Below are 15,000 nucleotides of genomic sequence, written 5' to 3' on the forward strand. Positions count from 1 at the left end.
CCTTCTCCACCGGCTTCACCTCCTGCACCTCCACCGCAAACTCCTGCTCATACCACACACACACACAGAGTAGAGAAAAGATACATTCAGAATGTATAATGATGAATAGAAAAACAGTGTACCCCCCCACACACACACACACACACACACACAAGCAGCAGCAGCAGGTTGAGGTCGTAGTCCCCCTCCCTGAGTTTGGCTACCACAAACACAAACACACACACACACACACTTCATCAAAGCATCACACACCTGCAATAGGTTGAGGTCGTAGTCCTCTTCGCTGAGGTTCGCTGCCACACACACACACACACACACACACTTACTTCATCAAAGCATCACACACCTGCAGCAGGTTGAGGTCGTAGTCCTCTTCACTGAGGTTGGCTGCCAGGCGTCTTTGGATGTTCTTGGCCTCCTCTTCCTCCTCCTGGTCCTCTGCCTCCACCTCCTCCTTAGACCGGCCCTCTACAGCGCACAAGGGCACAAGGGCACGAGGTCACAAGCGCACAAGGGCACAAGGTGATGGGACGTTCACATGTAGTACGCACTTCAGAAATGAAAAAGCTTCTGGACTAACAGCAATCATCAAACACTGACAGCAAGTTAGTGTGCAACATCACTGTGCACATCACACATCTTACTGCTGATTATGTGTTTGTCTACAACATGTGGATATAACATATTATTATTATTATAATAATAATAATAATAATAATAATAATAATAATAATAACTCTCACAAATACATAATTATAGCACATGTTCATTTGTTCTTTAGAATACAAAAAACATTTAGTGTGTCTTTAACACCAAGCACAACCAGCCCCAATCAAAGCCACATGAACCAGCAGAAGCTCCAGTTCTTAGGTGCAGATGTGAACGGTGACTTACTGGTGCTGACGTAATCCGTGTCATAGAAGATCTTCTTCCTGTGCCCCCACGCCATGTCACTGGGGAGATCTGGAAGGGCCCAATTAAAGAGTGTGTTTACTCATTATCTGTGCGAGTGTGTGTATGTTTTATAAATGTATCGCTGCTCTACCATCATGGTTCTTCCCCTCGAGGTCACTGTCCATGTCCTCTTCCTCTTCAGCCTCCTCCTCCTCCTCCTCGGACTCCGGCACCTCTAAAGGCATGACTTCCTCCTGGACACGATTTCAGGAGAACACAGTTAGCTTTTTACTCAGTAACATCCCGACACAAACACAACATGGTGAGGAGAAGCCATTTAGCGGACTCAGTAAAACCCTGACGGCTTGGTGAGGGAACTCTACCTCTTCATCAATCTCCTCCTGCTCACTGTCCTCCTGCACCCCATCGGCCAGGAGTTTCTGCAGAGAAACACAGTACAGTTAGTAGTCATCAGTCATTCTGGACAAGAGTGACCGCTAAACAAACAAACAATCACACAAACAAACAAACCGCTCAGTGCTGCACCATGGCAACCCAGCCATACACACGTTGTTGCTGAACCAGCTGGAGACTTACGGAGATCTTGGCGTTGTGAAATGCATCTACTTTATCCTCCATGTACGTGGCGGAGCGCTGCAGGGGAAAAGAGAAGACAAGCTGACCTCATCACAAGCTGACCTCATCACAAGTCTTTCACACAAACATATGGGCATTTGTGGGCATTTTTGGGCATTTGTGGGCATTTGAGGGAGGTAACCAGGTACGCCATGCTGTTGGAGGTGCAAACAAACGCTGCATCGCCATGGAGATCACATAACAAGGAGCTGGCTCAAGGGTTATAAAAGTATTTTGTCGTATAATGAAAGTACCGTTTTTATAGCCATCCATGTGTTTTCACGTCTGGATCCTTGGCTATCATTTTGGTAACTATAACGGGCCATTTGACGTCTTTAGAACACTAATCATATCGGAGGTGCCAAATATAGTATAAGTATAAGCATAATAAGTATACTCTTTTGATCCCGTGAGGGAAATTTGGTCTCTGCATTTATCCCAATCCGTGAATTAGTGAAACACACTCAGCACACAGTGAACACAGTGAGGTGAAGCACACACTAATCCCGGCGCAGCGAGCTACAGCGGTGCTCGGGGAGCAGTGAGGGGCTACACTGTAGGTGCCTTGTTCCAGTTCCAATCAGGTTTCCGTCCCCTCCATAGCACTGAAACAGCTCTGGTTAAGATAACCAATGACCTCCTCACGGCTGCGGACTCTGGACTCTTAACTATTCTCATCCTCCTGGACCTGAGTGCGGCTTTTGACACCATTTCCCACACCATTCTCATCGAACGACTAGCCTCCCTTGGATTATCTGATACACCCCCGCACTGGTTTAAATCGTATTTTTCTGGCCGTACTCAGTTTGTCCAACTCAAAACTTTCAGATCCCACTCTTCCCCCCTCTCCTCTGGTGTTCCCCAAGGTTCTGTCCTTGGACCCCTTCTGTTCCTTATCTACCTTCTCCCCAGGGCTCGAAATTAACGATGTCCCGACGTCCCGGGGACCATAAAAAATGCTTCCGGGACACAATAGAATGATGTCTGGGACAACTCTGGGATAGTAGAAAAAATGGCAAGGCAAATTTCAAAATAGGTACTTTTTTCCTAAACTGTTCACATGGGAATCTAAACGTATCTTTCTCGTCTTTATAAAATTATACAAAATTTGACCTGGCGTGACGGGCAGCTGGCAAAAGCAGCGTTAGCCAGCTGATCTGTAAAAAAGCGGTTTTGTACACGCAGCCTTACAACACTGTTTAGGCTACTGCTCTTCAAATCACTGTTGGCTACAATGTTATTTTTGGTACAAATATAGTAAGATACCCAAATGGGCTGGGTGCTTGCGTTTCCTTAGGAATCCGCCGTATTGGTTAAATGAATATTAAGTGACTCATAGGCCGACACAAAAATAGGGCACGGGCGGTAGGCCTAATGGGTCACTTTCCGATATAGAGGTTAACTTACGACGTTGTGGTTAACTTTAGGCTACTGCAAACTGCTTTACACTCTTCTTAGAGAACGTTTACAATGTCAAAACAGCTTGTTACATCGAGATACATAGTTGCAGCAGATCTAACTACGCTTTGCTACTTAATTTAATTGGGAACGCATTTGAGTGTGCACAAGAGGGCGAGAGCGTGGCAGGAGAGTAGCCTATCTGACAGCTTCGTGGTCATTTCCAACGCTACTTATTGTTTTCACTGAGATCTGTGGCCATGACCTCACACCAAACTGACATTGAAATTAAAGACACGTGAAAATAGATTATTGACGGAATGTTTTACAACCCTGTCCGTCAAAACGATGGACAATGAATGTCTAGTGCAACCTCAAAAAAGAGCCAAAAGCGCAATCTCTGAAAATAAGTGATGTTTGCGTTAAGTTAAGTTTGCGTGAAACAGCAAATGATTAATGTTAATAAAAATGGTCTTTAATAAATTGTTCAGAACTGACATGGTGGACCAGAATGAGTTAATTAAGTGATGCAAGTTACTGATCATTATGCTGTTTATTATGTAGAATGGGAAAAAACAAGAACTTGAATTTGGGACACTGGTGTTTAAGTCCGGGACAGTGCCAAGTAGAATTCGGGACAGCTGCGGGACCCTGAGAAAAAAAGTTAATTTCGAGCCCTGCTTCTCCCTCTTGGCCATATTTTTCATAAACATAACATTCAGTTCCATTGCTATGCAGATGACACCCAGCTCTACCTATCCACTAAACCCACCACATCCCTCCCTCCCATCTCTCTATCCAACTGTCTTCAGGAAATCAGATCCTGGTTTTCCCTAAACTTTCTCAAGCTCAACAGTGACAAAACTGAACTCCTCCTTATTGGCACCAAATCCATCCTCTCTAAAATAAATGACTTCTCCATCTCCATCGACAGTTCATCTGGGTCCCCCTCCCCCCAGGTTAAGAGTCTGGGTGTCATCCTAGATAGCACTTTGTCATTCCAGCCCCACATCAATAACATCACTCGGTCGGCATATTTCCATCTACGTAATATCTCTCGCTTGTGCCCATCTCTCTCACCCAACAGTGCTGAAATTCTGGTTCACACCCTGGTCACCTCCCGCCTAGACTATTGCAACTCTCTCCTCTATGGTTTACCTGACAAATCCATCCATAAACTACAACTGGACCAAAACTCTGCTGCCCGCATCATTACCAGAACCCCCTCCATCAGTCACATAACACATGTCCTGCAGCAACTTCATTGGCTCCCCTTCAAATACTGCATCATTTACAAGATCCTCCTCCTTACTTTCAAAGCTATCAACAATCCTGCCCCTCAGTATCTTACTGAGCTCCTCCATATCAAGACACCCACCTGTTCGCTCAGATCCTCTTCCTCCATCCAGCTCATCCTCCCACCTGCTCGTCTGGTTACCATGGGGACTAGAGCTTTCAGTCACTCAGCCCCCCACCTCTGGTTACCATGGGGACTAGAGCTTTCAGTCACTCAGCCCCCACCTCTGGAACTCTGTGCCCCACTACATTCAACACTCCACATCCATAACCACTTTCAAATCTCACCTAAAAACTCCTCTTTTCAGACAGGCCTACTCTCTCTCTACTCTCTTCATTTTTTTTCTTTCTCTCTTTCTTTTGCTCTTTTTTAGTAATAGTATTATCGTATTATCGTTATAATATTATTATTATTATTATTATTATTATTATTATTATTATTGTTACTATTATTATTATTATTATTATTATTGTTACTATTATTATATTATATAATATATTATTATTGTTATTATTGTTATTACCGTGGATGTGGGCATGGGAGAGCAGTGCTCAACCACATTTTCCCTACTGGTCGGGAATCGAACCGGCAACCCTTCGGTTACAAGCCCCAAATGTTGAGTTACTCCAGTCTAGATTTACTGACGTCAATCACTCCTATATTGTTCTTGTCTATCCAAAGTAAAGTGCCTATTTCGAAGTTAACTGATGGTCAAATCAACCAAAAATCCGATATTGTTTGTATGCACCTCCAAGTGGCCTGTGACGTGTGAGCTTGTGTGAAACAATACACACCACACTGACAACGGCAGACAGCGATGGGAGCAGCAGCGCAAACTAAAATTGGTCAGTGCACCAAAGCGCAGAAAGTGACCCGTTACCTTGTCCGGAACCTCCGTGTCCCCATATGCGTCATCGTCATCGCTGTCATACTGATGTTCCTTTTGAGACTTTGGCTTACGCACCGTTCTGTAGATCAAAGGTGTTAGAAAGATGTGTAGCTAGTACATAACGCAGATGTAAGCTACGTACAAATCGCAAAACACTGCGAGAGCTAACAGGTGTAATGTGCTGCTTTTTTTTTTTTTTTACCACAAAGGAATTCTGTAAAACAAATGTCCGCTCAATTTACCAAAGTCCAAAGGAAGCTATATGAAACACGCCACAGACGCTACACTACAGACTTGCTTCACCTACCTCCTTGCTCGGACCATGATGTCTTGGGACTTAAAAGACTAGTTTGCTCACGTGCTCCTTTCTTCCTTTTAGAGGTAATGGATGAATCTATCGGCCACACGAAAAGAACTCGGAGATCACAAATCATGCACGTATTCTTCACTTGAATCAAGACACAACGAAACTAGTTTAAGTTAAAAAAAAACAGTCGGCATGTGTAGCACCACGGGACACCATGCCAGAGACGACGTCACTTCCTGTTTTCCTTCCCCTTTCTCGCAGTAGGCACTCTACTGCCACTGATTGGCTTGAAGTATAATTGACGATTTTTTAGCGATGCTCCCAGCGAGAGAAAAAAGGCCTGTTACAAAAGATTACAGCTACACACTCTAAAAATAAAAGTATAGTCTTACAAATGAAACATAAATCAGTATATACTAAAATGTACAATTATATTATGTGGAAAATACACATAAAAAACACACTGCATTCTGTGACAAATCGTCTCTTTGGTAGCATATGGTGACTGTGACATTCAGTGACACAATAAATACGAGTCATAACACCGATAAACTCTTTTATTTGACCATTTGAATTGCTGACTGGTATGGCATACAAAAAATCCTCTCAATGGAAGAGAACAGAAAAAATCCAATGAATAGTGATAATTATATTCAGACATAGACACAGAAATAAATTACATCATTTTACAAAACAAGACTCTAACCTTTGTACACAGCAATGTATACATCTATTAACTTATTATTTATAATATATACAATCACAATGAGCATCATAGATGAGTTCAGCCTTGCCCAAAGCATGATTTGCCTGGGTCAGATGCTGTGTGTGTGTGTGTGTGTGTACGCCTCAGATACTCTTTGCCTGGGTCAGATGCTGTGTGTGTGTGTGTGTGTGTGTGTGAGCCTCAGATACTCTTTGCCTGGGTTAGATGCTGTGTGTGTGAGCCTCAGATACTCTTTGCCTGGGTCAGATGCTGTGTGTGTGTGAGCCTCAGATACTCTTTGCCTGGGTCAGATGCTGTGTGTGTATGTGTGTGTGTGTGTGTGTGTGAGAGAGAGAGCCTCAGATACTCTTTGACTGGGTCAAATGCTGAGTGTGTGTGTGTGTGTGTTTGAGAGAGTGAGAGTGTGAGTTGTGTTACAGTTGGAATTGGCTAAAGGAGACCACAGATCTGAACTGAAGGTCCACTGGAATCACACACACACACACACACACACACAGGTCCACTGGATCACACTTCTTCAACCTATCTCCCCATACAATACAAACACACAAAGAAACAAACATTGTTTAATCCCAGAAGTGAAGAGAAGTAGAACAGCCCAAATAAAGGCCTGGTGCTGATTTCAGATCAGTCAGATTTCATATCTCACTTCACAGCTATAACTCAAAACAATATGTCTAGAGTGTTGAACCCCAGTGCAGAGTGTTGAACCCCAGTGTAGAGTGTTGAGTAGAGTGTTGAACCCCAGTGCAGAGTGTTGAACCCCAGTGTAGAGTGTTGAACCCCAGTGCAGAGTGTTGAACCCCAGTGCAGAGTGTTGAACCCCAGTGTAGAGTGTTGAGTAGAGTGTTGAACCCCAGTGCAGAGTGTTGAACCCCAGTGTAGAGTGTTGAACCCCAGTGTAGAGTGTTGAACCCCAGTGCAGAGTGTTGAACCCCAGTGTAGAGTGTTGAGTAGAGTGTTGAACCCCAGTGCAGAGTGTTGAACCCCAGTGCAGAGTGTTGAACCCCAGTGTAGAGTGTTGAACCCCAGTGTAGAGTGTTGTGCTTCTCTTTGGCACACAGAGGCGCTGCAGAGCTCAGGACTCTATCTAGTCTCCTCCAACTCTTTGGAGATGTTGTGCAGGAACCACTTCTGGCCAGCAGAGGGCAACGTGTGATTGTCATCCTGTGAGTGGACAGCACTCACACACAAACACACACACACACACACACACACACACACACACACACATCTGTGACTCAGACACTCAGAGATCTGACTCAGATCAGACTTACTGATGGACTTGTGAAACTTCACTCATTCAGCCAGACAGACAGACAGCCACAGCGTGGTACTTGCTCCGCCTCCACTATGAGGTATATCATGAACTCAGCACACACACTAGGCCTGGGCGATACAGCCACACACACACACACACACACACACACACACACACACACACACACACACACACACACACACACTAGGCCTGGGTGATACACACACACACACACACACACACACACACACACACACACACACACACTAGGCCTGGGCAATACGGCCACACACACACACACACACACACACACACACACACACCGGTTGCAGCTCGTGGCTCTAAATTTCACTGGTATTATTATTATGCATTATCGTGATAGTGCAATAGAAATCAATTAAAAATTAAAATCTCTATCGTAGGCCAATTTTGTGTTGTTTATATAACATATCGTTTATATCGCCCATTACTAACACACACACACACACACAGACTCACCCTCACATTCGCACACACACACACACACACACTTGGGGGGTACTATGTGTGTCTGTGTGTGTGTGTGTGTGTGTGTGTGTGTGTGTGTGTGTGCGTGTGTGTGTGTGTGTCTGTGTGTGTGTGTGTGTGTGTGTGGTCTCAGCCCTGTGTCTGTGTGTGTGTGTGTGTGTGTGTGGTCTCAGCCAGGTCACATGATATCCACGAACACCTCACATGGGTTGCCCATGGCGCGCTGGAATGATTGGCGGCTGGCTGTGAGCTCAGGGGGAAGACAGAGCAGCTCCTGGGTGGGCGGGGCTCCAGGGGGGCCACTGAACACGGGGCCCTTAGGTGGACGCGTGTGTGTGTGTGTGTGTGTGTGAGCGCGAGCATGCGTGTGTGTGTGCGTGTGTGTGTGCCGTGACAGGCTGTAGGGTGGGGGCAGGCCGGGAGCACCACAGGAAGAGGCGTGGCTGTGGTCACTAGGGGCAACAGAGGCGTGTCTGGAGAAAGGGGAGTGGCCACGGGCATAGGAGGTGTGGCTCCGGCGGGAGTGGGAGTGGCTCCGATGAGACTGGGAGTGGCTATTTGAGGAGCGGGGCCGACTGTGGGCAGAGTGGGTGTGGCTACGCACAGAATGGGAGTGGCTATGTACAGAATGGGAGTGGCTATGTACAGAGTGGGTGTGGCTTAGTGTGTGGCTGCTATGGCTCATCTGACTGGCTGAGCGGTTGCTCCTCCCCCCATCTTCCTGTGTGCCGGCCTCTGATTCGCTGCCTCTGCCGCTGCCTGGCAACCTGCGGGTCCGTTCCCTTGGCAACAGACGCTGGCTCTTCCCCACACTGGGGTTGGAGCCGCTGCTTCGACTTCCTGCAAAGTGACACACACACACACAGATGAGAAAAATCACACACACACACACACACACAAACATACTGTAACAGACACTCTGATCCACGCAAACACACACACTGGGATAGGCTGTAGAGCAGGGTGAAGGACTCCACACACACACATACACACCAGCCAACACGCTGGGATGGGGCAAAGACCAGGGTGGAGGACTCCACACACCCACACACACACACACACACACACACACACACATACACACCAGCCAACACGCTGGGATGGGGCGAAGACCATGGTGGAGGACTCCACACACACACACACACACACACACACACACAAAATGGGATGGGGCGTAGAGCAGGACTGAAGGTGTCAACATGGAGAAGCAAATGGGTGAACTTAAGCAAACCTGACCCATGCAGAAAGAAAGACAGAGAGAGAGAGAGAGAGAGAGAGAGAGAGAGAGAGAGAGAGAGAGAGAGAGAGTGCGGCTGTCTTACCGCACACCTGGCACTGGAGGTGAATCCTCATCAGTCTGCCACAGCCAACAGAGAGAGAACAACACGGTTACACACACACACACACACACAGAGTTACACACACCTCTCCTCACACACACACACACACACACACACACACACCATACACACACACAGTTACACACACCTCTCCTCACACACACACACACACACACACAGAGTTACACACACCTCTCCTCACACACACACACACACACACACACCATACACACACACACACACACACACACACACACACCATACACACACACAGAGTTACACACACCTCTCCTCACACACACACAGAGTTACACACACCTCTCCTCACACACACACACACACAAACACACAGAGTTACACACACCTCTCCTCACATACAGACACACACACAGAGTTACACACACCTGTCCTCACACACACACACACACACACACGCACACACACACACACACACAGAATTACACACACCTCTCCTCACACACACACCAGACACACACACACACACACACACACACACACACACAGGAGATCCAGACTACCATGGTTCATCTACAGAAGCACACACATTAATGCTTTTATTTGGACCTTAACACAGGGGAAGATTCACAGATCCAAACATTGAAGGAAGTAATTAAGTTACACACTTAGGCAGGTCTGATCAAACACAGAATGCATTGTGCTATTTTCATTCTGAACTGCATGATTATGGGTAAACATGGCATCGTCGCTTCCAGATGGATAAACTACCTATTATTGCAGAAATGGAGCAGTACTTTGCAAGTTTTTTTGCAATTGGCTTGCTTAGTCCACACAGTTGCACACACACACACACACACACACACACACACACACAGGGGATGGACTGACCATCTGGCATACCGGCATTTTCCCGGTGGGCCGACGCACTTTTGGGCCAAACCGCCAATGTAATTATAATTTAGGCTAGGCCTATATTCTTTTTGTTTGTTTTTCTTTAAAGAGCTCCAGCGGTCCACTGGTTAATTTTCGATACTGACACTGGCATGGCCCAATCAAATCTCTTACTTCACCTGGCTGCCCGCCTTTAAAGAGCTGCAGCGGCCCTTTGGGAGCTGCACACACACACACACACACACACACACACAGACAGACAGACACACACCAGGGCCGGCCTTTAAAGAGCTGCACACACACACACACACACACACACACACACACACCAGGGCCGGCCTTTAAAGAGCTGCACACACACACACACACACACACACACACACACCAGGGCCGGCCTTTAAAGAGCTGCACACACACACACACACACACACCAGGGCCGGCCTTTAAAGAGCTGCACACACACACACACACACACACACACACACACACACACACACCAGGGCCGGCCTTTAAAGAACTGCACACACACACACACACAGACACACCAGGGCCGGCCTTTAAAGAGCTGCACACACACACACACACACACACACACACACACACACACACACACCAGGGCCGGCCTTTAAAGAACTGCACACACACACACACACACACACACACCAGGGCCGGCCTTTAAAGAGCTGCAGTGGCCCTTTGGGTCATTTCCATACCAGCGCTACTACAACACAATCCTGTCTGCGTTCTGTTCCCAGAACCTTCTCTGCCTGCGTTCTGTTCCCAGAACCGTCTCTGTCTGCGTTCTGTTTCCAGAACCTTCTCTGCCTGCGTTCTGTTCCCAGAACCTTCTCTGTTCTCTCTGCGTTCTGTTCCCAGAACCTTCTCTGCCTGCGTTCTGTTCCCAGAACCTTCTCTGTTCTATCTGCGTTCTGTTCCCAGAACCTTCTCTGCCTGTGATCTGCAGCATTGCTCAAACCATAGATGGTCCACAGAGCTCCAGCTTCTCTCTGTTCCTCTGCGGCACAATTGAATGCTGTTATGAAACCGCGGACCGAAAGAAAAAGAAATTAAAAGTTTCCCCAATCAGTCATCAATTAGGTTGTAGTGGTATGAGTGCCCATTCAAGTGACCACTCTGGAGATAACGTGAGTAGGTTAGAAGAAGCAGCGATATTTATTTTTAAAAAACGACTGAAGTGGATTCCTGTAACATGAAAACAGCATTGTAACACTGCTGCAACTGCACGGAAATCGTGACTTTTTGTAGCCTAACAGAGGTGGCTGGAGTCTCTCTCTCTCTCTCTCTCTCTCTCTCTCTCCCTCCCTCTCTCTCTCTCTCTCTCTCTCTCTCTCTCTCTCTCTCTCCCTCCCTCTCTCTTTTTGTAGCCTAACAGAGGTGGCTGGAGTGAACGCAGAATCATGACTGACACACACACACACACACACACACGGAACAAACACAAGCGCACACATACACACACACACACACACACACACACACACACTGAACAAACACAAGCGCACACACACACATAATGTAGATCAAAAGCACATTATATTGACAGGCTAGTAGAATAGAGGAGGAGGGCCACCTGTTGAGAGAAAGGAGACAAAGATGGGGGGAAGCAGAGAGAGAGAGGTGGAGAGAGAGAGAGAGGTGGAGAGAGAGAGAGAGAAAGGGAGAGAGAGGGAGAGAGAGAGAGAGAGGGAGAGAGAGTGATAGAAGAGAGAAGGAGAGAAACGTGAGTGAGGGTGAATGAATGAATGAGTGAGTAAATGAAAAGCTGTAAGATGCAACTACATTACCATCGCCCATCACCACACCCACTGCCCCCATCCCAACACACACACACACACACACAACACACACACAGTCCCCATCCCAACACACACACATACACACACACACACACACAGTCCCCATCCCAACACACACACACACACACCCACTGCCCCCATCCCAACACACACACACACACACACACACACACAGTCCCCATCCCAACACACACACACCCACTGCCCCCATCCCAACACACACACACACAGTCCCCATCCCAACACACACACACACACACACACACACACAGTCCCCATCCCAACACACACACACACACACCCACTGCCCCCATCCCAACACACACACACACACACACAGTCCCCATCCCAACACACACACACACACACACACACACACAGTCCCCATCCCAACACACACACACACACACAGTCCCAATCCCAACACACACACACACACTCACACACACACTGTCCCCATCCCAACACACACACACACACACACACACACACACTCACACACACTGTCCCCATCCCAACACACACACACTGTCCCCATCCCAACACACACACACTCACACACTCACTCACACACTCACACACACACTCAGGACCTCACCCTCACTGTTGTGGCTGCCTGCACTGCTGCTGTGGATGCAGTACCCAGGGGGGAGGCCAGAGGGCGCTGTGGAGTGCGGTGGGTAGGGGGCCGGCTGCCCCCCCAGGGGCCACGGGTTGGAGGAGGGAGGGGGGAGGGGGGGCAGGATGTCCTGCTGTGCGACCCCCCCACCGGAGACCCCCCCACCGGACCCCTCATTCAGATTCAGAGAGGCCATGTCTGAGGAGTGCAGAAGGCAGAGGCATCACTCAGAAGAGTGTGTAGAGAGAGAGATACACACACACACACACACACACACACACACACACACACACACATTTTAGATACTTTATTAAATTCCACATTACAAGTAAATTTTCATTAGGAATCAAATGTTTTGAATGATCAAACAGATTAAACCACATCAGCACATTGTTATGTATGACAATACAATCTCAGGGGTACAGAAAACATCTCCTTTTCCAAATAAACATGCTTCCTATAATGGCTGAAATTGAGCAGTACTTTACCAACTGTTACCAACGGCTCTTGTTTTCAATAGCCCCCCAATACAAAGTCCCCGGGTCGCCAGTCTGTGTACATGCCCTAGACTACCAAACACCAGCACAATAAGCTGGCATCTGTAGCCAAGGTTTGCGCTTGTGTTTGTTCCGTGTGTGTGTGTGTGTGTGTATGTGTGTGTGTGTGTGGGTACATACTCTGACAGAGGTCTCCAAAGGTGTAGTAACACTGGTCGGAGAAGGTGATCTTGTTGACGGTGTGTCGTAGGTAGCCGTGCTTCAGGAGGCTGCTGGCGTATTTACGAGCGTCACGGCGATCCTTAAAGCCCTCCACACGAGAGTACAACCAGTCCACCACCTCAGCTCCTACACACACACACACACACACACACACACACACACACACACACACACACAAACACAGAAACACAAGGCAACAGGCATCTTCTGAATACAATGAATGAAATCTTGACAGTGTATGTCTGTCCATATGAGAGTGAGGGCCAGATGTACTAACGCTTTTGCGCCCACTTCAGGCGTATGTGTGTAAAATCATTGCGAGGTACAAACAGGCCGCAATGATGTAAAAGCGCAAACTGCCTGTCGCGGGAGCTGAAAATGGCAGATTGCGTTTGTCATGTCATATGCATTCATGGGAGGATCCAGGGGAAAGTGGGAGTTTAGCGTAAAAAGATGGGAGGGGAAGAGTAAAGTGCACCTAATTATGTATTCCGCGGTATGTACAAAGACTGCTCCTGAAAGCGCAAGCCTATTCTGCACCTAAATACTTCCGCCTTGTAAAAGCAGGTGTTAATCCAAATTGCAGTTCAATGCGTCAATAAGAGAACCTTTCAAAGACAACAGAATCGCTATTTAGAGCACCAGTTTTGTAAGTATTTGTACTATCAAAAGCAACCTTAACTTTTATTGGCCTTTGGAATGTCTTACTTTCACGTCATTCACTTAAACTTTCCTACTTGCTAGATTTGACCAATTTTCCATAGCCTATACGTTAGTGTTAATTTCGTCAGACGAGACGAGAGGAAATATGTTCGTCAACGACCTTTTTTTTCATGACTAAGACGAGACGATGACGAGACGGCAGTAATGTCCTGAAACACTGACTAAGACTATCTTAAGATGCATTATTGTTGACGAAAAAAGACGAGACTAAAATGTTTTGCATGAAATAAAAACTAAGATAAAATCTCCCTTCATGTTCGTCTACAAAATGAGAAGACAGAATATCTAGCTGTTACGTTTTCAAAATATTCCGAATGAGTTCATACACAACAGCTCTCCTGTAGGCTAGTCTACGTGCTGTTGCTGCAACCCTGTGGCTGCAACACGAAACTACATGGAACAAGAACACTGGGGATTTCTGCCAGAGTTAGCAAGCTAACTACCTAAGCTTTATGCCACAATGCTACATACCCAGAAGTTGAAGTTTCTCTCATACAAATTAACATCCCCCAGAATGTCCATATGAAAATGTTCAGCATGAAATGTCAACTATTCATCTAGTTAGACTGATGATGCAAAGTTTGCTAGCAAGTAAGCTAATATAGAAAGTTCGCTAGCAAGTTAGCTATGGCTAAGATGGAGAGTCTGTTTGGGGAATGTGTTGTGTTTGGGCGCATATCGCCATCTAGCGAGGCGGAGTAAAACATTAATAGTTTAGCTTACGACAGTGTTTCTCAAACTATTCCAGTTTCAGGACCACTTAACTAACCCTAGCTAAAAAAAAAAAAAAAGATTAGACCTACTTCAACAGTAGCCTATAATTAGTCTATAGGCCTACTCACTGAACCACCTTGCTTATTGTCTTTGCACTTTGCTTATTGTGTCAGAGGATTCATTCTGTATGATTTAAACTGGCATATCTTACATAGACAGTGTTGCAGAACTGTTTGGATTTAACTACAAGTTATTTGGCAAACAACTCATCTATATTATATT

At 46.6% G+C, this 15,000-nt stretch overlaps 2 protein-coding genes across 5 annotated transcripts in view; both read right to left on the reverse strand.

The window, feature by feature from the left end:
* Nucleotides 1-5,674, reverse strand: part of utp3 (UTP3 small subunit processome component) — a 12,436-nt gene extending 6,762 nt beyond the window's left edge. The window contains exons 1-8 of the mRNA XM_042088742.1: nucleotides 5,422-5,674; nucleotides 5,106-5,193; nucleotides 1,492-1,548; nucleotides 1,278-1,334; nucleotides 1,046-1,148; nucleotides 895-963; nucleotides 347-468; nucleotides 1-43 (exon numbers count right to left, since the gene is read on the reverse strand). The exon at nucleotides 1-43 is cut by the window's left edge and continues 110 nt beyond it. Of these exons, the coding sequence (XP_041944676.1) occupies nucleotides 1-43; nucleotides 347-468; nucleotides 895-963; nucleotides 1,046-1,148; nucleotides 1,278-1,334; nucleotides 1,492-1,548; nucleotides 5,106-5,193; nucleotides 5,422-5,438 (556 nt within the window). The 5' untranslated portion in view covers nucleotides 5,439-5,674. The remainder of the gene's footprint in view (nucleotides 44-346; nucleotides 469-894; nucleotides 964-1,045; nucleotides 1,149-1,277; nucleotides 1,335-1,491; nucleotides 1,549-5,105; nucleotides 5,194-5,421) is intronic.
* Nucleotides 5,675-7,967: 2,293 nt separating this feature from the next.
* dvl1b (dishevelled segment polarity protein 1b) overlaps nucleotides 7,968-15,000 on the reverse strand; it is a 48,186-nt gene continuing 41,153 nt past the window's right edge. For 2 of the 4 annotated variants that reach the window (XM_042088726.1, XM_042088725.1), the window contains 3 exons: nucleotides 13,240-13,407; nucleotides 12,542-12,760; nucleotides 7,968-8,756 (listed from right to left, as the gene is read on the reverse strand). In XM_042088726.1, coding sequence (XP_041944660.1) covers nucleotides 8,095-8,756; nucleotides 12,542-12,760; nucleotides 13,240-13,407 — 1,049 coding nt within the window. In that variant the 3' untranslated portion in view covers nucleotides 7,968-8,094. The remainder of the gene's footprint in view (nucleotides 8,757-12,541; nucleotides 12,761-13,239; nucleotides 13,408-15,000) is intronic. The other 2 variants (XM_042088728.1, XM_042088727.1) reach the window with 2 other exon arrangements.

Source organism: Alosa sapidissima, chromosome 4 (genome assembly GCF_018492685.1).
Source record: "Alosa sapidissima isolate fAloSap1 chromosome 4, fAloSap1.pri, whole genome shotgun sequence".
Lineage (NCBI taxonomy): Eukaryota > Metazoa > Chordata > Actinopteri > Clupeiformes > Clupeidae > Alosa > Alosa sapidissima.